Source organism: Scyliorhinus torazame, chromosome 14 (genome assembly GCF_047496885.1).
Source record: "Scyliorhinus torazame isolate Kashiwa2021f chromosome 14, sScyTor2.1, whole genome shotgun sequence".
Lineage (NCBI taxonomy): Eukaryota > Metazoa > Chordata > Chondrichthyes > Carcharhiniformes > Scyliorhinidae > Scyliorhinus > Scyliorhinus torazame.
This window is the reverse complement of record NC_092720.1, coordinates 129,185,325-129,211,955: the sequence shown is the minus strand read 5'-3', so window position 1 is coordinate 129,211,955 and position 26,631 is coordinate 129,185,325. Positions and strand designations below refer to the sequence as shown.

The following is a 26,631-nucleotide window of genomic DNA, read 5'->3' as shown; positions in this document are numbered from 1 at the left end:
TAAAAATCCCGGTAAAGAGCCCCAATTTTATGATGATCCCAGACGAGCCCCCAATTTTATTATGATCCCAGACCAGACCCCAACAGCTAGAATACTGGATAGAAACCCCAGACTTTATTTTAATTTTGCAAGACTGTGAGAAAAGGATACCTCACTCCAGAATACCATAGGGGTATGGTATATTAAAACAAACTTTATTACTAACACAGTATTAAAATATATTTATCACACAAGAAAATAGCTGACAAATACCCCATAAACAATGCTGATCAATACAGTGACACAATAAACCTTAACTGCTATCTTTATCCCCACTCAAAACAACAAAACCATCTCAGATCCCAATTCACGTTTAAATATAGTTAGCACTCAGGAATACGTGCTGTGTAGAGTTGTCTTGAATACTCCACTTTGAGAAAGAAAAATCTTTTGAGACTGCTTTAAAGTAAGAGACCTGACACCCTGTCAGAATAATGCAGAATCTCTGGCTACATTTCTTCAGAAACGTTCTCAACTCAACTTCCAGTCAAAAACGAAATCTCGGAAAACCTCAACACCTGATTGCTTCAACCCCTGGATCCTTCCATTAACTACATAATCTTGCTAAGCTGAACACAATGTCACTCATTAACTACTCCGCAGGGGACTTCCGGTTGCGGCTATGCGGAGCTAAGTCGCACGTTCGGCGGCTCCCGCAAAAACAGACTACTGGGCTCTTTTCAGGGCCCCGGCACTTTCTCGACATTTCCCAGCGTGGGAAGGAGTCTACAACAGTTCCCCGTCAGTATATGGCTTCAATTAGAAGCGGGGCGACAAAAAAGGTGGTGGTGGACCCGAAGAAGGTGCGAGGGAAGAAGGACAAAATGGCGGCGGGCGGAGACCAGGCAGCGTGGATGCAGTGGGCGGAAGAGCAGCAGGAGGGTATCCAGCGCTGCTTCTGAGAGATTAAAACGGACCTGCTAGAGCTGATGAAGGCGTCTATTGATAAGCTGCTGGAGACACAGGCGGCCCAGGAAGTGGCGATCCGCGAGGCTCGACAAAAGATCTCTGACAATGAGGACGAGATCTTAGGCCTGGCGGTAAAGGTGGAGGCGCACGAGGCGCTCCACAAGAAATGGCAGGAGCGGTTCAAGGAGATGGAGAATCGGTCGAGGCGGAAGAATCTGACCGGATTCTGGGCTTCCCGGAGCGGCCGGACATGGGGGCCTATGTGGTCACCATGTTGAACTCGCTGATGGGAGCGGGGTCCTTCCAGGGGCCCCTGGAGCTGGAAGGGGCCCATAGAGTGCTGGTGATGAGGCCCAAGGCTAACGAACCTCCGCGGGCGGTGCTGGTGAGGTTCCATCGGTTCGTCGATTGGGAGTGTGTGCTCAGGTGGGCCAAGAAGGAGAGGAGCAGCAGGTGGGAGAACGCAGAGGTTCGGATATATCAGGACTGGAGTGCGGAGGTGGCGAAGAGGAGGGCCGGGTACAATCGAGCGAAGGCGGTGCTGCACAGGAAGGGGGTGAAGTTTGGCATGTTGCAGCCGGCGCGACTGTGGGTTACCTACAAGGACCGGCACCATTATTTTGAGTCTCCGAAGGAGGCGTGGGCCTTTGTTCAGGCCGAGAAGTTGGACACAGATTGAGGTCGGGACGGACGATTGGGGACTGCGGTTGATATGCTATGTTTATTTTTGTTTCGAAGGGGGGCCTTTGTATTGCTCTGGGTTTCTTTTCTTTGTGTTTTTTCTCTTTTGGGTCGGTGAGGGTGGCTGGGGCGGGTTGGGCACTGTCTTGGTTGGGTTGGTCGGGGGGGCTCTTGGAGGTGAGATGGGGCCCCGCGGGGAGGGGGAGGCCCGAGTCAGGGGTGAGGGGGCCGGGCCTGTAAAAGGAGTTGCGTCAGAGGTGGCGGGGCCTGGTGGGTGGAAAGCGCGGGCTTTTTCCCGCGCTGAAGACTGGAGGGGGCGGGACAAGGATCTCCTGCAGTGTGGGTCTTACGACCGATCTCCTTGCTAAATGTAGATGCCAAGGTGCTGGCGAAGCTCTTAGCCACGAGGATTGAGGATTGTGTGCCGCAGATCATTCATGACAACCAGACGGGGTTTGTGAAGGGGAGGCAGTTGAACGCTAATGTGCGGAGGCTTTTGAACGTTATCTTGATGCCGGCGAGGGAGGAGGAGGCGGAGATAGTGGTGGCGATGGACGCTGAGAAAGCCTTCGATAGGGTAGTGTGGGGGTACCTGTGGGAGGTGCTGAAGAGGTTCGGGTTTGGGGAGGGGTTTGTCAGGTGGGTTAGGCTGCTGTATGAGGTCCCGATGGCGAGTGTGGCCACAAACAGGAGGAGGTCTGAGTACTTTTGGTTGCACCGAGGGACGAGACAGGGGTGTCCCTTATCCCCCCCTGCTCTTCGCACTGGCGATTGAACCCCTGGCTATGGCACTGAGGGAGTCAAGGAACTGGAGGGGGTTGGTGCTTGGTGGAGAGGAGCATAGGGTGTCACTTTATGCGGACGACCTGCTGCTGTATGTGACGGACCCGGTGGGAGGAATGCCGGAGGTAATGAGGATTCTTAGGGAATTCGGGGACTTTTCGGGGTACAAGCTCAACATGGGGGAAGAGCGAGCTGTTCGTAGTTCATCCAGGGGACCAGGAGAGGGGGATTGGCGAGCTCCCACTAAAAAAGGCGGAGAGGAGCTTCAGGTATTTGGGAGTCCAGGTGGTCAGGAGCTGGGGGGCACTGTATAGGCTTAATTTTACAAGGCTGGTGGAGCAAATGGAGGAGGAGTTCAAGAGCTGGGACGCGTTGCCACTATCCTTGGCGGACAATGACGATGCTCCCAAGGCTTTTGTTCCTGTTCCAGTGCCTCCCCGTGTTTATCCCAAAGGCTTTTTTCAGGCGGGTTAACAGGAGTATAATGGGGTTTGTGTGGGCGCGAGGGACTCCGAGGGTGAGAAGGGTGTTCCTGGAGCGGAGTAGAGATAGGGGGGTGGACTGGCACTGCCCAACCTCTGTGGATACTACTGGGCCGCCAATGCGACGATGGTGCGCAAGTGGTTGATGGAGGGGGAGGGGGCTGCATGGAAGAGGCTGGAGACGGCGTCTTGTGTGGGTATGAGTCTGGGGGCGCTGGCAACGGCGCCGCTGCCGCTCCCTCCAAGGAGGTATACCACGAGCCCGGTGGTGGTGGCTGCCCTCAAAATTTAGGGGCAGTGGAGGCGGCACAGGGGGGAAGTGGGGGCCTCAGCGGGGACCCCATTACGGGGGAACCACCGGTTCACCCCGGGAAGAACGGGTGAAGGGTTTGCGGGGTGGCACAGGGCAGAGATACAAAAGTTGGGGGACCTGTTTGTGGACGGGAAGTTCGCGAGCCTGGGTGAGCTGGAGGAGAAGTACGGGCTCCCCCCGGGGAACACCTTCAGGTACTTACAGGTAAGGGCATTTGCCAGACAGCAGGTGGTGGAATTCCCGCGGCTACGGCCACACACAGTACAGGACAGGGTGCTTTCGGTGGGGTGGGTGGGAGAAGGGAAGATCTCAGAAACTTACCAGGTGATGCAGGAGGAGGAGGAGGCCTCAGTGGTGGAGGTAAAAGGTAAGTGGGAGGAGGAGCTGGGAGAGGAAATTGAGGAAGGGACATGGGCAGATGCCCTGGGGAGGGTGAACTCTTCCTCATCGTTCACGAGGCTCAGCCTCATACAGTTTAGAACAACAAAGAACAAAGAAATGTACAGCACAGGAACAGGCCCTTCGGCCCTCCAAGCCCGTGCCGACCATACTGCCCGACTAAACTACAATCTTCTACACTTCCTGGGTCCGTATCCTTCTATTCCCATCCTATTCATATATTTGTCAAGATGCCCCTTAAATGTCCCTATCGTCCCTGCCTCCACTACCTCCTCCGGTAGTGAGTTCCAGGCACCCACTACCCTCTGCGTAAAAAACTTGCCTCGTACATCTACTCTAAACTTTGCCCCTCTCACCTTAAACCTATGCCCCCTAGTAATTGACCCCTCTACCCTGGGGAAAAGCCTCTGACTATCCACTCTGTCTATGCCCCTCATAATTTTGTATACCTCTATCAGGTCGCCCCTCAACCTCCTTCGTTCCAGTGAGAACAAACCGAGTTTATTCAATCGCTCCTCATAGCTTATGCCTTCCATACCAGGCAACATTCTGGTAAATCTCTTCTGCACCCTCTCTAAAGCCTCCACATCCTTCTGGTAGTGTGCCGCACAGGGCACACATGACCGGGACAAGGATGAGTTGCTTTTTGGGGGCGAGGACAGGTGTGTTAGGTGCTCAGGGAGCCCAGCAAACCACACCTATATGTTCTGGGCTTGCCCAGCGCTGGAGGAATTTTGGAAGGGCGTAGCGAGGACGATGTCAAGGGTGGTAGGATCCAGGGTCAAACCGGGCTGGAGGCTCTCAATATTTGGGGTTGCAGGGGAGCGGGGAGTGCAGGAGGCGAAAGAGGCCGGTATTCTGGCCTTTGTGTCCCCGGTAGCCCGGCGAAGGATTCGAGGCCCCAAAGCATGGAATCCTGGATCAACGATATGGCGGGGTTTATTAAATTGGATGGAGAGGGTGAAATTTGCCTTGAGAGGGTCGGTACAAGGGTTCTTTAGGCTGTGGCAACCGTTCTTAGACTTCCTGGCAGAGCGGTAGATACTGGTCAACGGCAGCAGCAACTGGGGGGGGGGGGGGGGAAGTCACTTTATTTTTTTTGTTTTTGTTATTTACACTGTAGGGTCTGAGGGAGTGTATATACTTGTTGTATTAAGTCGGGGTGTTAATGTTAATTTATTATTTATGTACAGGGGGGGAGGGGGGTGTGGAGGGTTGTTTTTCTGGACTGTGTTTTGTACTTAACCCTGTTGGGTTTCTTTTTCATTTTGTTACTGATATTTTATGAAAACCTTTCATAAAAATTATTTTTTTTAAAAAAAATTAACTACTCCACAGGGAACCCTCTTAATATATATAAAAATCCATTAGCCCAAATCTTTAGCACGATTAAATCCCTACAGTGCAGAAGGAGGACATCCGACCCGCGGAAAGAGCATCCTACCTAGGCCCACTCACCTGCCCTATCCCCGCAATCACATATCCTCACCTAACCTGCACATCTTTGGACTATGGGAGGAAACCGGAGCCTCTCAAGGAAACCCACACAGTCACAGGCTGAAAGTGCCAACTCCACGCAGAGTCACCCAAGGCCGGAATCAAACCTGGGTCCCTAGCGCTGAGAGGCAGCAGTGTTAACCGATATGCCACCGTACCATTTTAATTGAACCTCTGGCTCCAAAAGGCCCAGCTAACTCACAAACCAGGATATTTAAAAACAATACTGCAGCCATTATACATACACTTGCCCAGGCTTTTAACCCTTACTGTACCAAATACAGACAATATATCTCAAACTCCTACATTCATCACAATCTCCATGTTCAACAGACTCCAAACCAAGCTACTTAGACAGCCACATAGACGGGGACTTTCTTTTTCCCAATTACGGACTGCACTCTCTCTTCTAATGGATAAATTGTCTGACAGAGCCAAGATTCTGGATATGCCAAAATTCACCATCACCCCAAGTATGCGCAAAGAACTATGCTGCAGCCTTGAAGCTAGAAACATTTCTCTCTGCATTGCCCAGCCAGGACCAACCTGTTCATGGCTTTTGGCTGAAGCCAAGGGACAAGTGTCCCAGCTATCATAATCGGTCCAACTTCCTCGGGAATAAACCAGTGTGCCTAGCTAATTAGCAAAGCTGCCATGGACTACTACAGACCTGCCTATCCTGGGCATCAGATGGGAGAGTCACCCAGGATGTCAATAGTGAGGGATTCACCGATGATAATGCCATTAAATGTCATGGGGCGATGGTTACATCCTCCCTCATTGGAGATGGTCACTGCCTGGCATTTATATGGCATGAATATTATGTGCCACTTATCAGCCCAAACCTGAATGTTGTCCAAGTGTTACTGCACATGTACAAAGACTACTTCAGTATCTGAGTCGTGAATGGTGAACATTTTGCAATCATCACTAGTGAACACCCCCACCTCTGAACTAATGATGGGCGGAAGGTTGTTTACAAAGCAGTTGAAGGTGATGGGCCCAGGACAATCCTGCAGCGATATCCTGACCTCCAGCAACTACAACTATTTTTCTTTATACTCGGGTATGACTCCAACAGTGGGGCTTTTTCGCCGATTCTCATCGGTCTCAATTTTTGTAGGGTTTCACGTCACACTCGATCAAACACTGCCTTGATGTCAACGGCAGTCACTTTCAACTCACCTCTGGAATTCAGTTCTTTTGCCCATGTTTGGCGAAGGTTGTAATGAGGCCAGGAGCCGAGTGGCCCTGGTGAAACCCAAACTGAACAACAATGAGTCGGTTATTGCTGTGCAAGGGTCGCTTGATAGCTCTGACAATGACACCTTTTATCTCTTTGTTCATGACTGAGAGTAGACTGATGGAGTGGTACTTGGCCAGGCTAAATTTGTCCAGGTTTTGTAGACAGGGCGTACCTGCATAGCTTTCCACACTGTCGGACAGATGCCAATGTAGCTGTACTGGAACAGCTTGGCTAGGGGCGCAGAAAGTTCTGGAGCTCAAGACTTCAGTTGCGATGTAATCAGGGTCGATAGCCTTCAAATATTTCTTGATATCATGTGGAGCGGCACGGTAGCACAGTAGTTAGCACTGTTGCTTCACAGCTCCAGGGTCCCAGATTCGATTCCCGGCTTGGGTCACTGTCTGTGCGGAGTCTGCACGTTCTCCCTCTGTCTGTGTGTTTCCGCCAGATGCTCCGGTTTCCTCCCAGTCCAAAGATGTGCAGGTTAGGTGGATTGGCCATTCCATCCAAGTGGAATATAATAAATATGACCCCTATCTCAAGTATCAGATTTAAACTTTCAACTGTTGAGTTGTGTCAATATTCAATGAACCCAGATTAAGATCAGAAAGTAGTAACTGCTTTAATCACAATACAAAATGCTATAGGATCTAAAAGCGGCAGTTGAGGAGATCTTCTTCTGAAAGAGGTTCATCAGAAAGTCTCCATACTCCAAGTAGCGTAGCACAGTCACCACTGAAATACTTCAAGTACAAAACACCAAAGTGCTTCTATTCAAAGTCAGGTAAATTGTAGACTGTGTAGGCTATAAAAAGCACCATTATTTTAGTCTCAGAATTTTTGAAATTCTAAACGATAGGATACCTACCAGTGCGGGGATCTAGTATAGATACATAAGGGAAGTCTGAGAGCTGATAGAACTGGACATATCGTTGCCCTTCTTCACTGTCATGATATACCTGGAAAAGAGATTGACTGTTAAACATGGGCAACACAGATTGTTCACTTGAAATAAATGCTGTGGTACTAACGGGAAAAGGGTAAATGGGCATATCAGGCGGTAGAGAATAGCAAACACATTGGGCATGATTCAGCGGCACTTTGCCATTTTTTTGGGCCTCGGGGACTTCCACCCCACAGAGGCCGTACAGAGGGATTTCCTGCTGCATCTTCATGGAGTGCTTGAAATATATTTTTTTAAATAATTATATGGTGTGTGGCATGGATCTGCTTGAAATAGCTTTCTCAATTTGAACACTAGCCTTGTTTTGTATTCCCCTCATATCCATATCACATGCTGTATGCTTCGGTTCAGAATCAGAGGAGCTAGAAAGGATTAAAGTTTCACATGTAGTTTTAAGAAAGGCATCTTAGAAATGGAAGTATTTCAGGTAACAAGTAGAACATATTCAAATTGATTTGACCCGATGGGTTGAAGGAAGAACATTGGATTTTAATGTAGGGAATGTTATGCCTATTAGTAAGAGGAAGAGCAGGCAGGGAGAAGTTGCTGAAGACAATGGGACTGATGATCTGAAGTGAATTTGTTTCAACGCGAGAATTGTAACAGGTAAGGCAGATGAACTTAGAGCTTGGATTAGTACTTGGAACTATGATGTTGTTGCTGTTACAGAGACTTGGTTGATGGAGGGCCAGGGTTGGCAGCAAAACATTCCAGGATTTAGATGTTTCAGGCAGGATGTAAAAGGGGTAGGGGAGTTGCATTATTGGTTAAGGCGAATATCACAGCTGTACTGGGGGAGGAGACCTCAGAAGGTCATGCTGCGGGGCAATACGGTTCGACCTCAGAAATAGAAAGGGTGCAATCACAATGTTGGGGGTTTACGACAGGCCTCCAACAGCCAGCGGGAGATCGAGGAGCAGATATGTATACAGATTTTGGATAGTTGTAAAAGCAACACGGTTTTTGTGGTGGGTGATTTTAACTTCCCTTATATTGACTGCGATTCACTTAGTGCTAGAGGCTTGGATGGAGCAGAATTTGTAAGGAGCATCTAGGAGAGTTTCTTGAAACAATATGCAAATAGTTCAACTAGGGAAGGGGACATACTGGTATTGGGGAATGAGCCTGGCCAGGTGGTCCAAGTTTCAGATGGGGAACATTTCAGGAACAGTGCCCATAATTCCTACATTTTATGGGACTCGTGGATAAGGAAAAGTGCATTTCTTGAATGAAGATGCTAAATTAGGAAAAGGCTAATTATAACACTATTAAGCAGGAACTGAACAATTTAGTATGGGGGTGGCTGTTTGACGGTAAATCGACATCTGACATGTGGGAGTCTTTCAAACGTCAGTTGATTAGAATTCAGGTCCAGCATGTTCCTGTGAGGATGAAGGATGAGTATGCCAAGTTTTGGGAACCTTGGATAACGAGGAATATTGTGAGCCGAGTGAAAAAGAAAAAGGAAGCATTTGTAAGGCCTAGAAGGCTGAGAACAGGCAAAGCCTTTGAAGAATATAAAGAAAGTAGGAAGGAACTTAAACAAGGAGGCAGGAGGGCTAAAAGAGGTCATGAAAAGTCCTTGGCAAATGGGATTAAGGAGAATCTCAAAGCATTTTATACATATATAAAGAGCAAGAGGGTAGCCAGCGAAAGGATTGGCCCACTCAAGGACAGAGGAAGGAATCTATGCTTGTAGCCAGAGGAAATGGGCGAAGTACTAAATGAGTACTTTGCATCAGTATTCACTAAAGAGAAGGACTTGATGGATGATGAGTCTATGGAAGGGTGTGAAGATAATCTGGGTCATGGACACCTTAATAAGCATGAAGGTCGGGCAGCACGTGGCGCAGTGGTTAGCGCTGCTGCCTCATGGCGCCAAGGTCCCAGGTTTGATCCCGGCTCTGGGTCACTGTCCGTGTGGAGTTTGCACATTCTCTCCGTGTTTGCGTGGGTTTCGCCCCGACAACCCAAAGATGTGCAGTGTAGGTAGATTGGCCACACTAAATCGTCCCTTAATTGGAAAAAATGAATTGGGTACTCTAAATTTATAAACAAGCATTAAGGTAGATAAGTCCCCAGAGCCTGATGGGATCTGTCCCAGAATGTTGAAGGAGGCAATGGAGGAAATTGCTGGGGCCTTTGCAAAAATCTTCTTTGGCTAGGTGAGGTCCCAGAGGACTGGGGAATAACCAATGTTGTTCTTTTGTTTAAGAAGGGTAGCAGAGATAATCTAGGAATTTATAGGCCTGTGAGCATATATTGAAGATTCTTAGGGACATGATTTACTCACATTTAGAAACAAATGGACTTACTAGCGACAGGCAGCATGGTTTCGTGAAGGGCAGGTGTTTCACGAACTTCCTCGAGTTTGTTTGAGGAAGTGACTCAGATGATTGATGGAGGAAGGGCAGTGAATGTTGTCCACATGGACTTTAGTAAAGCCTTTGACAAGGTCCCTCATGACAGACTGGTACAAAAGGTGAAGTCACTCGGGATCAGAGGTGAGCGGGCAAGATGGGTACGGAACTGACTCGGTCATAAAAGACTGAGGGTAGTAGTGAAAGGGTGCTTTTCTGAATGGAAGGCTGTGACTCAGTGTAGTGCTGGGACCTTGTTGTTCGTAGTCTATATAAATGATTTGGAGGAAATTATAACTGGTCTGATTAGTATGTTTGTGGACGACACAAAGATTGGTGGAGTTGCGGACAGTGAAGAGGATTGTCAGAGAATACAGCAGGATATAGATCGGTTGGAGGCTTGGGGGAGAAATGACAAATGCAGTTTAATCCGGACAAATGTGAGGTAATGCATTTTGGAATGTCTGGTACAGGTGGGAATTATACAGTAAATGGCAGAATCCTTAGGAAATTGACAGGCAGAGAGATCTGGATGTATAGGTCCACAGATCACAACGTGACAATGCAGGTGGATAAGGTAGTCAAGAAAGCATACGGTATGTTTGCCATCATCGGTCAGGACATTGAGTATAAAAATTAGCAAGTCATGCTGCAGCTGTACAGAACCTCAGTTAAGCCAGTTGGAATACTGCGTACAATTCTGGTTGACACACTATCAGAAGGATCTGGATATTTTCGAGAGGGCACAGGAGAGGTTTACCAAGATGTTGCTGGACTGGAGAGTAATAGCTATGAGGAGAGGTTGGATAAACTCGGATAGTTTTTTCTGGAACAACAAAGGTTGAGGGGTGACCTGATAGAGGTTTACAAAATTATAAGTGGCACGGACAGAGTGAGTAGTCAAATGCTTTTTCCCAGGGTGGAAAAGTCAATTACTAGGGGACGTAGGTTTAAGGTGCGAGGGGAAAGTTTAGAGGAGATGTGCGAGGCAAGCTTTATTACAGAGGGTGGGAGTGCCTGGAACGTTCTGCTGGGAGGTTTATGGTGCGAGGGAGAAAGTTTAGAGGAGATGTGTGAGACAGGTTTTATTTAACACAGGGTAGTGAGTGTGCCTGGAACACGCTGTCGGGGATGGTGGTGGAAGCAGATACGATAGCGGCATTTCAAGAGGCATCTAGATGAATCGTATGGGAATAGAGGGATGCGGACCTCAGAAGTGCAGAAGATTTTAGTTTAGACAGGCATCATGATCGGTGCAGGTTTTGGGAGCCAAAGGGCCTGTTCCTGTGCATAGAAGCGATAAAATATGAACCTGTTAGAACAGCCAACTAGTTGTCAAAGATGGAAAAGTAAACTATTTGGGTGTAACTCAAATTTTGAAAACAAATTTAAAACTCAACACCCTAAATCACGCACTGGAATACTTTGCACGGGCATTTCATCATCAATATAAATAAGCTGTTCTATCACATGCAGTTCAAATTCGAGCGCACTCCATGAAAATTCACTTACACTTGAAATCCTCAGACATTACCATTTGCATTCTGCAGCAAAAGGCGGCTGGCATTTCAGCAGGTTAATTGTAGAAGCAGAGTTAATCCGCTTTGAAAATTCTGCAGTCTTTTTTGGCAAATGGATGACAATAAGTTGAAAAATTGATCACCCATCCTAGTGCTTGAGGACTTTGCCATTCTTCAGATGCTGTTGCTTTTCAGACAGTGAATGTATGGGCATCCTCAGGTAAAATAATTACCCCAGGAGACATCTGTTGAGCTCATATCATTCAGAACTGAAAATAACCATCTGGCAGAACTTTCCTTATTTGGAACGCCAGCTCTCAGAATCGTTACATGCAGAGGTGGCCATTTGGCCCATCGAATCTGCACAGGTTCTCTTAAAGAGCATTTTCGCTAATCCCTGGAAGATTGCACATTCTTTGAATGGTGCTTTCTGCATTCTACCTTTAGAAGGATATCCTGGGACTGGATTCGGAGAGGAATGATGAGGATGACTCCCAAACTTAAAATTCAAAGAGAGATCAAAAGAACTGAACTTGTTTTCAAGATAGTATCAGGAGGAGGCAGATCGATGCTTTTAAAAAATAAATAACTGGAGGTGGTGGCAAGCTACTTGGCATCAGCTGTAAAATTAACAACCTTAAGAATGATGAGATTGAGGTGAATTCCCAACCCCAAATCAAATATGAATATTAAACCTCCAAGTAAAAAGGCCAGCAAGGTGGCACAGTGGTTAACACAGCTGGCTCACAGGCAGCACGGTGGCGCAGTGGGTTAGCCCTGCTGCCTCACGGCGCCGAGGTCCCAGGTTCGATCCTGGCTCTGGGTCACTGTCCGTGTGGAGTTTGCACATTCTCCCAATGTTTGCGTGGGTTTCGCCCCCACAACCCAAAGATGTGCAGGCTAGGTGGATTGGCCACACTAAATTGCCCCTTAATTGGAAAAAATGAAGTGGGTACTCTAAATTCATTTTTTTTAAACTCCCAAGTAAATAAGCTTGATTAAGATAGTTTGAGGACTCCAAATACAGTCACTCGCATATGGGAATGTCAGGTCAAGGAAAACAATTATCTGCAACATTTAATGGGGAGAGATTAGGCAGGCAAATATTTGGAGTTATGGTTGATTTTAAATTAGGGATCCAGAAGAGACTTTGTCAAACATTCCCCAGGAAAATAGCTGGCTGGGTAAAAGGCACGATGGAGCGAACTAGTCAGGGTGCAAGAGGAACACACCAGAAGGCTTTTCCTGATAACTGCTCTATTCTCTTATCATTTTGGGCTTTATGAGATTAGACATTCAGTAAAGTTAGGAGCCAGCAGATTAACCGGCTCAAACATGGCTGCAGAGCATTTCATGCTGCAAGCTTAACTCACCATAAATGCATGATGTTAAAGAGCAGACAAATTAGCTTCTGCAATGTTTAGTTCAGATCCAAACTCCGAGAGAAGAGATTGGAAATCAATTGTCCTTCAAACAGAATACTTTTAAGAAAGGGAAGTGGACCACAACAGCGTGACAGATAAAAGGAGAAAGTAACTAAGAACATGTGATTTATTTCAGGTAGGAAGGGGCCAATTGGCAATTTGGGTCCACATACATTGATATTTTAAATTTAAAAGATCACATTCTTGAAGCCAAATTAGCTGAATTTAAAAAATTTTGACCACTGGAACTATCTAAATATTGTACAAAGAACTGTTACTAGGGAACTCAATCCATCATGGTAGATGTGGCACTTGCTCCCAGCATAGGGGGGGTGAACCAGCAATTGTGCTGGACACATTACTTCCAAGGTCGAAAAAAGTAAACACCAAAGTAATGGTAAGGTAAATAATGATGGAGGAGCTAATATCAGAGCCAGAGCAGGAGCAAAAACACATAGGAACAAAGTGTTAAAACAATGGAGAGACAGAATGAATGATTAACACAGTTGGAGTGGGCAGATAGTTCTCTTGTTGCACGTGCATGCAAAGAATCACCAGGGTGTGGTACATCGAGGAAAACTAGGCAAGTCGGATCGTACGCACAAAACAGAACCTGCCTGATTACCCATATGTAACAGATGGAAGATTGGGTGGGCTCTTATAAGCTCATGATCATCCTCTGACCCTGTACCCAACAGAGTGTAATACGAACAACATCTGTCACAGCAAATACAAATGAAATAGACAGGGAAAAACATCAATTAAAATATGCATTCATTTAATTGGCACAACATTTCCTGGTATGTGAATTACTATAATTAATATGCAGTTCAGCAGTTTCTTGTATTTCACCAGCAATAACGTACTGAACCTTTTTCCACTAAAGCCTTTAGCACCAACACTTGCCAGCCTCTTGGTACCTGCCAAAAGATGAAGTGCTCTCGAATGATGGTTTTCACAGCTTCATTGCTCCAAACATCACGATTCAAACACTGGCAGGCAAAGTCTTGCACGTTTTGAATGTTTACCATTAACCACTTGTTCTGCAGCTGTCCCGACTCCTTCGCCTTTTCAAAAGAGAGGAAAAGAATGATTAGAAGATTGTACTTCATGGTTTGTATCGTGTAGTGGAAACAAAATGCCTCAAAAATACCTTCCAGGGAATTACCCCATAAAATGTGAAGAGGGAGGCACCCACAGTGCCTCAGTTACTCCTCGCTACAGTTATTTTTGTACCACCAGCTTGAGATAGTCAAGCAATAGATCTGCCTCAGAAATAAATCAACAATTCAGAACTGGCTGATAAAGCTTAAATGCTTTTTGAGTTGTACACAACAGTATTATTATTCTACTGTGCAGTGGTTAGCATGGTTTAAAAAAAATAATAATTTAGAGTACCCAATTATTTTTTTCCAATTAAGGGGCAATTTAGCGCGGCCAATCCAACTAACCTGCACATCTTTGGGTTGTGGAAGTGAAACCCAAGCAGACACAGGGAGAATGTGCAAACTCCACACGGACAGTAACCGAGGGCCGGGATTCAAACCCGGGTCCTCAGCGCCGTAGGCAGCAATGCTAACCACTGTGCCACCGTGCTGCCCCAGTGGTTAGCACTTCCAAGGTAGAAAAAAATAAACGCCAAAGTAATGATAAGGTAAATAATGATGGAGGAGCTAATATCAGAGCCAGAGCAGGAGCAAAAACACATAGGAACAAAGTGTTAAAACAATGGAGAGACAGAATGATGATCAACACAGTTGGAGTGGGCAGATAGTTCTCTTGTTGCACGCGCATGCAAAGAATTACCAGGGTGTGGTACATGGAGGAAAACTAAGCAAGTCGGATCGTACGCACAAAACAGAACCTGCCTGATTACCCATATGTAACAGATGGAAGATTGGGTGGGCTCTTATAAGCTCATGATCATCCTCTGACCCTGTACCCAGCCAGGGACCTGGGTTCAATTCCGGCCTCGGGTCACTGTCTGTGTGGAGTTTGAACGTTCTCCCAGTGTCTCCGGGTGCTCCGTTTTCTTCCCACAAGTCCTGTAAGACGTGCTTGTTAGATGAATTAGACATTCTGAATTCTTCCTCAGTGTACCCGAACGGCGCTGGGTTGGTCATTAGACATCGATTCGTTGTGAATTTCAGCCACTTTTAAATGTGCAAAAGATACTAAGAGGCCCTCACAAGTGACATGGTAAGAAGCTCTTTTACCACGAGAATGCTTGTTCTACAACCACCCTCTTGACCATTGTGTTGAAACATACACATATCCTATTGAATGAACAGGTTTTGGCATAATGGTCCTCACGCTCCCCGCCTCACTCAGCGCACTGACATCCCCATTCCACCATATAGGTTGTGGCATCCAACAGATCCATCCCACCATTTAGGGCTAACCATCCAATCAGCTGGTATAAGGATGGTTATGGATCACAAACAGTCAACAACCATGTTGTGAATCAGCCTGCAAACATTCTGCTACTTCATATTCCAAGGCAGCAGTCTGAAGATACAACTGCCCTACTGAATAATGGTTCCAAAAGTGGGAAATGTAAAGTTTCAGCAGTGCTTGTTGCCTCTCTGTACCCAAATTGACACATAGTTCCATATAGAGTGTACATTCTCATATTCAATCTGTATCACCTTTCAGCAACTGTTGTGTGAAGTTTCAGTTTCCTAGCCACCAACATGACAGACATCTGCTTCAATGTGCTGAAATGGTCGAAACAAAGCAATTTACAGCCACTTCAATGCTAGGCATCCAAATTCAGTACTGTATATCAGGCTTAGAATCATAGAATCATTGCAGTGCAGAAGGTCATTCAGTCCATCGAGTCAGCACCGATCCTCTGAAGGAGCACACTACCTCGCCATAATCCAATCCGCCACCCTATCCCCATAATCTCACCGAGGGGAGACTTAGCATATCCAATCCACCTAATCTGCATGTCTTTGGACTGTGCGAGGAAACCAGAGCACCCGGAGGAAGCCCATGCAGACACAGGAAGAATGTGCAAACTCCACAGTCACCTGAGGTCGGATCGAACCCTGGTCCCAGTGCTGTGATGATGCAGTGCTAACCACTGTGCCACCGTGCCATCCCATCTCATCTGTACCACCATGCCACCGCATCATGCTTAATCATCATCAAACCCTAAAGCGAGGTCTTTGTGAGAGACTAGTAGAAAGGCACGCTGCTGAACTACACCTTTGTTCAAAAAAGGATAAAGATAAGTTCAGCCACTACATGTCCGTCAATTTAACCACAATGGTAGGGAAGCTTTCAGAAATGATCATTCGGGACAAAATTGATAATCACTTAATTAAGGAAAGCCAGCATGGATTTAAGGGCAAATCATTTTAACTTGCTTCATTTGTTTAATGAGGTAACAAAGAGGGTTGATGAGGGCAACACAGTTGATGTGGTGTACATGGATTTCCAAAAGGAATCTGATAAGGTGCCGAACGGCAGACTTGTGAACAAAGTTAGAGTTCATGGGATAAAAAGGATAGTAGCAACATGGATACAAAATTGGCCGATCGACAGGAAGCAAAGAGTAGAGGTGAATGGCTGTCTTTCAGACTGGATGACGGGTTGTAGTGAGTTCCTCAGAGGTCGCTGTTAGGATCCCTGCTGTGCCCAATATCTATTATTGCCCGGGACCTTAGTGTGTAGGGCACAGTTACAAAATGTACAGATGGTACAAAACTTGGAAGCATTGTGAACTATTAAGTGGATAGTGCAAACTTCAAAAGTAGGCAGACAGTTTAGAGTCAGACAGGCAAGTGACAGATGAAGTTCAATGTAGGGGAATCAGAGCGGTTCATTTTAGCACAAACATGAAGAAACAATGTAAAATAAAGGGCAAAACTCTAAAGACAGGACAGGAGCAGAGGTGCCTCAGTGTATATGTGCTTAAGTTATTGAAGTTGGCAAAACAGGTTGAGTGAGAATTTAATAAAGCATAAAGTCAAAATGTCACTGATGATTTTGCTTCAGTTCACAGGAAATGCAGATCAGTATACGCGAGTAGTTTCTGGGCGGGATTATCTGGTCTCCAACTCCAAAATTGCGTTCGGCCGGAGAAGCGCCATTGGTGGCAAAATTGGGGGCTGCGCCCCTTTTGCGATGCTCCACCCCCTCCAAAACATGGCGCATGGACGGCCTCAGGATGTTACCGGAGGCCCTTCCCCCGATGCTTCGCCCCCGATAGGCCGGGTTCCCAACAGCGTCGGTCACTCATGGTGTTTATTTTAACGGAACTCGACGTGGCTGCCAATGCTAAGTCCAACGCCGCCAGTCTGGGGGGGGGAGCTGATCCATGGGCAGGGGGGGCTTTGGCGGGGGGGCACTGGTGAGGGATGGGCCCGGGGTGGCGAGCGTGGCCAAAGGGGGTCACTATTTGGCAGGCCGGGTCCACGCGTGGCCGGCGCCATGTTGCACGGCGCGGCCGCTGCAGGCTGCCGCCGTGCACATGCGCGGCCACGGACCTGGCAATTCTCCAGCTGGGTGCTCTATGCTACTTGCCTGCTAGCCCCCCACCAGATGGAGGGTTGGTGGCCGTTTTGCTCTGTTTTCCAAGTCATAAAACACCACCGTTTCCATGCAGGCGTCAGCACTTTCTCAGAATCGGAGAATCCAGCACGTGTTGGCAGAAGAACAATATCTGTAAATCCTGAACTAAAACAAGCATCAACCAACAAATAAGAAAGTAAGTGGGAAAGCAGGTGCCAGTTTTGGTTATAACTAGAATTGTGCTGCTGTACAAATTTTATTGATACAGAGCCATTATTCTGTTTTGTCAAGATGGATGCCCCACCTTGGGGCCAACCCTCTCCTGGTGAAATCAAGCTGAAATTGCCATGGGCTTTCCGAAATGTCATTCACAACTTGTTTATTACCTGAACTTGGACAGTAAATAGAACGGGAAGTTCCAGGGCAAAACAAAATGAAGTTTTCATTTTTGAAGTGTCACGTCATGTTTGAAGTGGCATTTCAAACAACTCAGTACAATGATTTCTTTCTTTAAATGTAAAGTACTCAATTCTTCTTTTTGTTGCATTTAGGGGGCAATGGGCAGCATGGTATCACAGTGGTTAGCACTGTTGCTTCACTGCGCCAGGGACCCGGATTTGATTCCTGGCTTGGGTCACTGTCTGTGCAGAATCTCCATGTTCTCCCCGTGTCTGCGTGGGTTTCCTCCGGGTGCTCCGGTTTCCTCTCACAAGTACCAAAAGACATGCTTGTTAGGTGAATTGGACATTCGGATTACTCCCTCAGTGTACCCAAACAGGCGCCGCAGTGCGACGACTAGGGGATTTTCACAGTAACTTCATTACAGTGTTAGTGCAAGCTTGTGACACTAATAAGAATTATTATTATTATTTAGTGTGGTCAATCCACCTACCTGCCCATCTTTTGGGTTGTGGGGGTGAGACCCACGCAGACACGGGGAGAATGTACAACTTCCACATGGACAGTGGCCCGGGGCCGGGATCTAACCTCGGCGCCGTGCAGTACAATGACTGTTATGTAGGAGTTGGCACAGAGGTTGCATGTCCTCTTTGTCTGAGGTTACCTCATGTGCCAGCCTTGAAGGCCAAATTAAAGTGGTGCCTTCCTCAAGACAAGGTGTCTTTACTTGGTCAGGTCATCTGCAGCTGACAGAGAATCTGGGCCAAGGACCTTGAAATAACGCAGTTTATTTTGGTCCTGCTTGCATTGTTTCAACTTTCACGTGACCCAAGAGTCCTTTGCTTCATTGTATTTGTTTTATTAGCTTTTGTTCTTTTATCACAAGGCAAATCTGTCTTATCAAGCCAGTAATCACCGAAATTACAGGTGGATGACCCATCTCCGTCTCCTCCGGAGGTTCTTACTATCACAGATGCCAGTCTCTAGGCAATTCCATTCATACTACACAATTAAGAATCGGCTAAGAGCACTGGATACAGCCAAGGTCCCAACATCATCCTAGCTGTAGTGTTGAAAAACTGAGCTCCAGAGCTAGCCACACACTTCTGGGCAAGCTGTTCCAATATAGCTGCAACATTGGCATCGACCTGACAAAATGGAAACATGCCCAGGTATGCCGTATCCTCAAAAAGCAGGACAAATCCAATCCAACCAATTACTGCCCTATCTGTCTACTCTCAATCATCTGTTAAGTGATGGACGGTGTTATCGACAGATCTATCAAGCAGCTCAGTTTGGGTCCAGCCAGGAACACTTGACTCCAGATCTCATTTCAGCCTTGGTCTGAACGTGGACAGATGAGATGAGAGTGACTGCCCTTGACATCGTAGCAGTACTTGACCAAGTTTGGCATCAAGGAGCTTTAGCAAGACCATCCTTATGTTAAGCACTTGTAAAATTTAATTCTATCTGAGCAAATCGGAAGAAACTACTGAAGCTCTTAAATGTATAACAGGATAATTTTATTATTCTTAGCATTTCAAGTTCCCTCTAATATTCGTATGGATCCACCTGCAGATATAATAGCACAGAAATGTTTTTCTGGGAAAGGGCCATCATTCTGTCCAGTCTCTCATTCTCACTAAATGCCACCTCTTTTCAGAGACTTAGCGCTATGTATAATTTAGAAAAATCATCAGCCAAAAACTCTCTTCAAATGCCAAGAACTTTGTCTATTGCCTTTTTAAAACCTTGGCTCCCTACTAAATTCCTCGTGGTTTGTTTCATATAATCACCTTCCAAAAAAATTATCTCAGTGGTCAGTTTTTGTTTTCACCTTGAAAACTAGTTCTGAAGTTCCGTGCATGGCAGGAAAATCTCTGCACAAACAAGCCCCTTCATAATCGTATAGATTCTTGTAGGTCTCTCTAAATTCTGTCATTAAATGATAGCAGAGATTCTCCTGCTCACAAATCCAGCTGCTTCAAATCCTTCTGAGCCTATGAACATTGCTCTGCTTTTGGCACAGGTTACATGTTGCACCATCTGTAGACTTCTATTGCTTGGGACCGATTTCCAACTTGAAGCCGAGCAAAAATTTTAAACTGCCAAACACAGTTGCTCTCATGAGCAACCAATTACCAGGAAACTATCTTTTGACTTACTGCTTTCTTTTGACTAGTCATTTTTTCAATCAAGAATAATCCATCTATCCTGTAGGCTGGAACCTTTTGTCCCTTCCGTGGTGCAGTGCCACAGACCTTATTAAAATGCACTGCTGTCCACAAAATCAGTGTCAACAAATTTCCAAGAGAATCTTTAGAAACCAGCTGGTGACACTCACTGAGGCAAATAGGTTCTGTTGGCTTCCTGCAGAACGATCTGGGGAGGGGGGAAATGGGTCCTAATCTGTGCGTGGGACCAATGGACCTTTAGAAATGGATTCCAGACTGTGCAGCATTTCCCACATTCCAGCTGGAATTCATACATCAATCATCTTTCTGATTAGATGTCCCAGATGTTGCACCCATGTTTGCTGTGGGCAGGATCGCATTCCACTGGATTGGAACAGGATGTTGAGCTACCCTATATGTTAAAGGAGAAATGTGTCTCTTATCGGTAGTCCCATTGCTGATGGTTGCTGGTCTACTTAAATATGTTGCAAAAAAGATAGCATTGCTACACTGTGTATCTTGCTAGTTGTCCTCTGGCTTTCGCCCATGCTCAGATCTTCTCTGCCTTCTTGTCCCAAACTTTGGTCTGCATGTGATGCGATTCATAGTAAATAAGCGGTTTGTTTTTCAACAAGTTACGAGTCAATTAGCTATTGAAGCTTCTTTTTTCAGCAATGGACTTCCAACTCATGTCCATCAAACCACACACAGTGCTACTGCTCAATTAGGCCAATGGTCTTAAATTTTTAAAATATCTTTCATGGGGGAATGTGGACATCACTGGCTGTGCCAGCTTTTGTTGCTAATCCTGAATTGCATTTTAAGAGTCAACCACATCGTTGTGGATCTGGAGTCACACATAAGGACGGAAGATTTCCTTTCCAAAAGAACATTAGCGTACCAGATGGGTTTTTACGACTATCAGATTTCTAATTACAGATTTTTATTTAATTTAAATTTCACCCATCAGCCATGGAGAAATACAAACCTGGGTTCCCAGAGATTACCCTGGGTCTCTGAATTCTCATCCAGTGACAATACCACTGTACCAGTGCCTCCTCCTACAGGCACATCACTTTAAAGGAATGCCAGAGTTGGAGTCATTTTGAGCAATAAATCTAACCCAGTGCTAGCACAGCTGCAAAGTCAGAATCTTCAGCTGCTCGACATGGAGACTTGATGGCTCTCATCAGGACACGACAGAATGCTGAGCAACAACATTTTGGTCAACTGATGCAATGACCTCCAGCTGTCATGGGAGACCATGGACTGCACGCAGGAGTTTGCACTTCTGGACTGAATGCCATCTATTGTGGCTGTAGAGGTTGCTTCATAAGTGGCAATCCCAACCACAGTTGGCACATATGAATAGCATTGACAAGAGGTTGGCCCAACTGATGTTTTTTCCCTCCAGTGGGCTTTCTTTTTTTGCTATCTGGTCATTTCTTTTGTCTTCTACTTTTTCCTCACCCCTCCTGATTCCTTGTCTCCAGGCAATCTGGTCAGGTGAGAGAACTTTCCATGCATCGAGTCTGATCTCAGACAATTTGAAGTCTCGCTTGCAAACATCCTTTATTGCAGGCATGGGCGAACTGTTGATCTCGTGCTGACAGCAAGTTCATCATAGAGCATGGGCTGGATTCTTCCAAAATAAGACCATGTCCCCACGCCGGCGTAAAAGTGGTGGAGTTGGGGCAGCACGGTGGAGCAGTGAGTTAGCCCTGCTGCCTCACGGTGCAGAGGTTCCAGGTTCAATCCCGGCTCTGGGTCACTGTCCATGTGGAGTTTATACATTCTCCCCATGTTTGCGTGGGTTTCAATCCCACAATGCAAAGATGTGCATGGTAGGTGGATTGGCCACGCTAAATTGCCCTTAATTGGAAAAAAATGAATTGGGTACTCTAAATTTATTTTAAAAAGAAGAAAAAAAAACGGTGGAGTTTTACTCCCGAAATTTCTATTAAAAAGTTGAACTAATTCAATGCCCTGCAGGGGGCTAGCATGGACCTGGAGTAAATCTCACAGCTTTAGCTGCAGATATGGGCCCCCGCACATCCGGTTCGGAGTCCGCGCGTTCGGAGTCCATGGTGGATTCGGACCGTGGAGCCAGACAGAGAAAGGAAAACCCCCTCCCCCGATCAGGTGCGCGCCCGAGCCTGACACTGCGCAGATCTAATCCCCAGCTGCCTACAAGGCCCCCCCCCTGGCCTCCGATCCCCACATCCCCGACCTGAGTCCACAGTCGCCACGCCAGCATCCCAACCGGTAATAGATGGTTAGTTCCACGCCATCAGGAACTCGGCGGGAGCGGAGAATTGCTGGGCTGGCCTCTGGCAATGGGCCCCCGGCCGCACGGCATACTCCGCAGACACGCCGATTTCCGGGGCCCGGAGAATCACCGGACCGGCGCTGGGCCCGATTACGCCGCAAAAATCAATCCCCAACCACCCCACCCCCACCCCCCCCCCCCACCCCCCCCCCCCCCCCCCCGGCCATGATTTTGGCGTGGGGCTGCGGAGAATCCAGCCCCATGTCTTTGATGAGGCGACCGTCATATATTCGGTCGGCTGCTGTTGACTCAAGAGGGAAAACACACTGGAAATCCTTGCACACTGGAGTATTTCAGTTTTTGCCAGGAAATGCCCAATATTCAGAGGCAGCGGAGGTGGAAGCTGTTCAATCATTTTTCTCGGCTTAGAGAACATAGAACATACAGTGCAGAAGGAGGCCATTCGGCCCATCAAGTCTGCACTGACCCACTTAAGCCCTCACTTCCACCCCATCCCTGTAACCCAATAAACCCTCCCAACCTTTTTTTTTTAGGTCACTAAGGGCAATTTATCATGGCCAATCCACCTAACTTGCACGTCTTTGGACTGTGGGAGTAAACCGGAGCACCCGGAGGAAACCCACACAGACACGGGGAGAACGTGCAGACTCTGCACAGACAGTGACCCAAGCCGGGAATCGAACCTGGGACCCTGGCGCTGTGAAGCCACAGTGTTAATATCAGTCCACATCAGTCCTATTTGTGCTACCGTGCTGCCCCAAAGCCGGCTTCCGTAAGTTGTCCATGCCTCGCTACTGTAAAGGAAGGTGCTAAGAACACAAACCTGATTCACATGGAGCTATGTATTTTCGGCTCGTTTGCTGTTGGCCCACACTCGACTTCTCAACTTTGATATGACAGCTATGACCTTGGCAATCCTGATTTTGGAATCAAGGGACAGGTTCCTGTTAATTGTTGATCCATGGTTTGAAGTCTTCGACCTCCAGGTTGAGAGTTTTGATGTTGATGGAAGGTTAATTAGGTAATGATATATCCAGTAGTGTGCATAGAACATAGCTCTGGTAATTCAGACATCCAGCAAATCCCACTCATAGATGATGTTAAATATCAGGCGCCAGAAGAGAGAGCAAGGGTGGATACAGGACTGTGTACACTTACCTGGCTAACAAAGGGTGATATTGAGTACTAGTTTTCGCTCTATGTCCCTGTAAAATATAAAACCATTGCCTTTCACAATTTTTAGGTTTGGCCCAACATCCTAAATTGGTGTTTACTCCCCACACGAGCAGTAGTTCTTATCTGACCATTCTGCTTTTATACCTATTTAACATAATTTTAACCATCTAACAAACCTATTCTTCAAGGCTAACACAGTTTCTGCTTCAAACTGTGATTGTAGTCAACAAGCTCACAACCCCAGATTAAAAACGTTGCCTTCTCTCAGTTCTAAATCTCTTACATTTCACCACACGTATTGTCTTTTCAATCTCAACCCTCAAATCACTAGAAACAGCTAGTTTCTATGTACTCGGTTCCATACCTGCATAATTTAAAAATCCTCCAAATTCCCTGGTTACCTCCTCTTTTAATGAAAACTACCTCATACCATTGCAGCAAGTGTAAAAGCAGATTTATTCTGCATTTAAACGGAATCTGAATTGGGAGTACTTGATGAGGTGAGGCTAAGAGGATGTCTACTTGCAGGCAAAAGGAATGTAGGCCTATACTAGAAAAACTTTCAAGTTATAGGATTTTAAAATCCTGAGAGAAGAGGTCATCCACCCCAGAAAGAGCTTGCACGAAGTTGTGACCTAGCTCCACTTAGAATACGGTGTACAATTCGGGTCACTGCACCACTATGAGAACATCTTGGCTTCGGAAATGGGCGACCAAATAGCTTTTTTCAGAATCGGCTACTTTGAGAAGTGGCTTTGGAAATTGCGAACATTTACACTAGAGAGTAAGTGGCAAGATTATACCAGGGTATTCAAGCTTCTAAGGAGTGTGACCAAATCCAAGAAATACAGAGGTGCCACATGCAATTGAGAAATGAGACACAGTAATACATGGTAGTTATTAAATTTTTATGGTCAACCTGATTCTGTGTATTCCTAACATTGACAATCACTGTTATCAAAACCATGTTTTATGATGTCCCTGTGAGGTGCTGTGAAACATTTTTCCACGTTATTTACAGGGCAGCACGGTGACGCAGTGGTCAGCACTGCTGTCTCACGGCACCGAGGACCCAGGTTCGTTCGCAGCTCTAGGTCACTGTCTGGGTGGAGTTTGCACATTCTCCCCGTATTGGCGTGGGTTTCGCCCCTACAACCCAAAGATGTGCAGGGTAGGTTGTAGCCATCTAAGGTGGCCACCTGCAAAGGACCATGGGAATTATGGCCATCCCAGGACTAAGACAGATACAGAGCCTATGTGTATTTGAAACACAGGTAACCAGACCTGATTGAAACCCCCGCTCGTTTGCATTTCAGTGGCCCATTTTCCCAGGACAATAGAACTCCAATCAGGCAACCGGTACAGCTACAGACTGATTGGCGCCACATCCCTTACTCAGAAAGCCCAACTGCCAAGGTCATTGACCGCTCAGGACCCACCCAGCCACCAAGGCACCCGCCCCTTTATTGGCCGAAATCGAAGACAGTGATCAGACCCTGGCGAACTATTGGGTCTAAAGTTAAGGACCGCCCCAAAGAGCACAAAATCCCAGAGGGATAAAAGAGAGCACAGCGATGTGTTCGGTCTCTTTTGGATCCAGCCTGTGCCAACCCAATCGTAGCAGGAACAGCCAGCCAATTTCAAGACCAATAATTGCTACCTGACAGATGAGCCCAGCAGAGACAGAGCCACTTCTTCGAACCAGCCAAGTGAAATCCAGATAAAGGCCGTATCCATTTGCACAGTGCCGGTCGCCCTGAAGTTAAGTGGAGGTTATTGTAGTTGATAGGTGTAGTTTAACTCGTAATAGATATTGTGTTTGCATGTCGAGATAACTCGTGTATTGTCATGTGAGTGTACCTTTAAGACATGAATGTTTAAGCAATGTATCTTTAAGAAAACAGTGATGTCAGAGAGTGGGTGGAGCCGAGGTCAGGTCAGCCATTTTGCAGTTTAGTTTTGCAGTTGGAAAAAGCAGTTTGTGTGTTTCCAGAGAGCTGCAGGAAGAAAGCAAGGTGCTGCAGCTGAAGTCAACCAAGCTAATATATCACTGCCATTCTACAGAAAATATATATATCCTTTAACCTGATGTGATACTGTTTAAAGATGTTAAGTCTCTTGGAAGTTTGAAGGAACATTTTAAGGAATTATTTACTGTTGCAATATTTTCTGAGTTATCTTTGAAGGGGTGTTAAGAGATCCAATGTTTATTTAAGATGTTAAGTTGAGTTCATGGAATAAATAGTGTTTTGTGTTTAAAAACCCACGTGTCCATAATTGTAATCCCACACCTCGGGAAAAAGTTGTGCGCTCGGAAAAGCAACAAATCCATTATAGGGAGAGGTTGGTTGAACTCCATGATACATTTTGGGGTTCTGAAAATGCCTCGCCCAGAACAGTATGTAAATAAACCATCTTTTTAACTAACTAACTGGTGTGTGGTCATTTGATCGATGTAAGGGAAGGCTTGTGGTTCACCAACATTATTAATAGAGCAACGTTATTGGCGAACTCTGACGGGACTCGATTATAAGTGACTTTGTCACTCCGAGAGAACCCACAAACTTTGAATCCAATTGCGAGAAAGAGAAAGAACCACAAGTGCAAGCTCCATATCGACCAAATAACCGAATTCCGGAAGTGTGTCCTAACCCGCATGCGTACCTAACAAGAAGAGTACGGTAAACTCGTTAGAATTGTGTACAACTATCGGGGGATTGTGAGCCGGAAAATTGCTTAGGCATACCCCTGTCCCAAATTAAAAGTAGAGCAAGAGATAAGAGAAGTAATGGCCACTAAAGCAATGGAAAGATTGATGAATCCACAAGAACCCGAGATCGCAGCGACCAACAGAGCAGAGCAATGCCCCATATGTGAGGAAAAGTTAAGGGGGAAAGGATGGCCCCATTGGTCGAATTTTTGCACTAATGATGAGTCAGGTCAAGGAAAGATAGGACAAACTTGGTGGGAGAACCTAAGCGAGGTCCACAAGAAAAATGTTGGGAAAGTCAGAAAGCCGATGGCAATAGTGTCCTGATGGCACAGTTGCGAGGCACAGATGAGGTCGTGAAGACGCTCCGTAGGCAGTTAATTGAGAAGGAAGAAAAGAACGAGGGAAACAGTAACAAAAGCGAGAAGATAATTGAGCAACTCCGGGAACAGTTAACAGCTAAGGATAAGGAAATGGCTGACGTAAAACGTGCACATCAATCTTGTTTAGTTCACCGTAGTAGCTTCCAGACCCAGTACGCTAAAGCCTACCAAGATACACAGCGCGCAGTCCTGGTAAGAGAGGAAACAGAACAGGTTGCCCAGCTAACTAGCAAATGAGCAGATTTAAAAGCAGCTTTGAGAGCGCTCCACAACTCCACTAAGGAACAGAGGCAGAGTACTGTTGACCATGCTAAATGCCGACAGAAGATTGAAAATAAGTTACAGTCGCTACTCTCAGTAC

General features: G+C 46.4%; 1 protein-coding gene across 2 annotated transcripts in view; it reads right to left on the bottom strand.

Moving 5' to 3' along the window:
• The window catches only part of ubxn7 (UBX domain protein 7), a 148,187-nt gene that overhangs the window by 29,162 nt on the left and 92,394 nt on the right, over nucleotides 1-26,631 (bottom strand). For both annotated transcript variants that reach the window (XM_072474894.1, XM_072474895.1), the window contains exons 6-7: nucleotides 13,538-13,684; nucleotides 7,218-7,308 (exon numbers count right to left, since the gene is read on the bottom strand). In XM_072474894.1, the coding sequence (XP_072330995.1) occupies nucleotides 7,218-7,308; nucleotides 13,538-13,684 (238 nt within the window). The remainder of the gene's footprint in view (nucleotides 1-7,217; nucleotides 7,309-13,537; nucleotides 13,685-26,631) is intronic.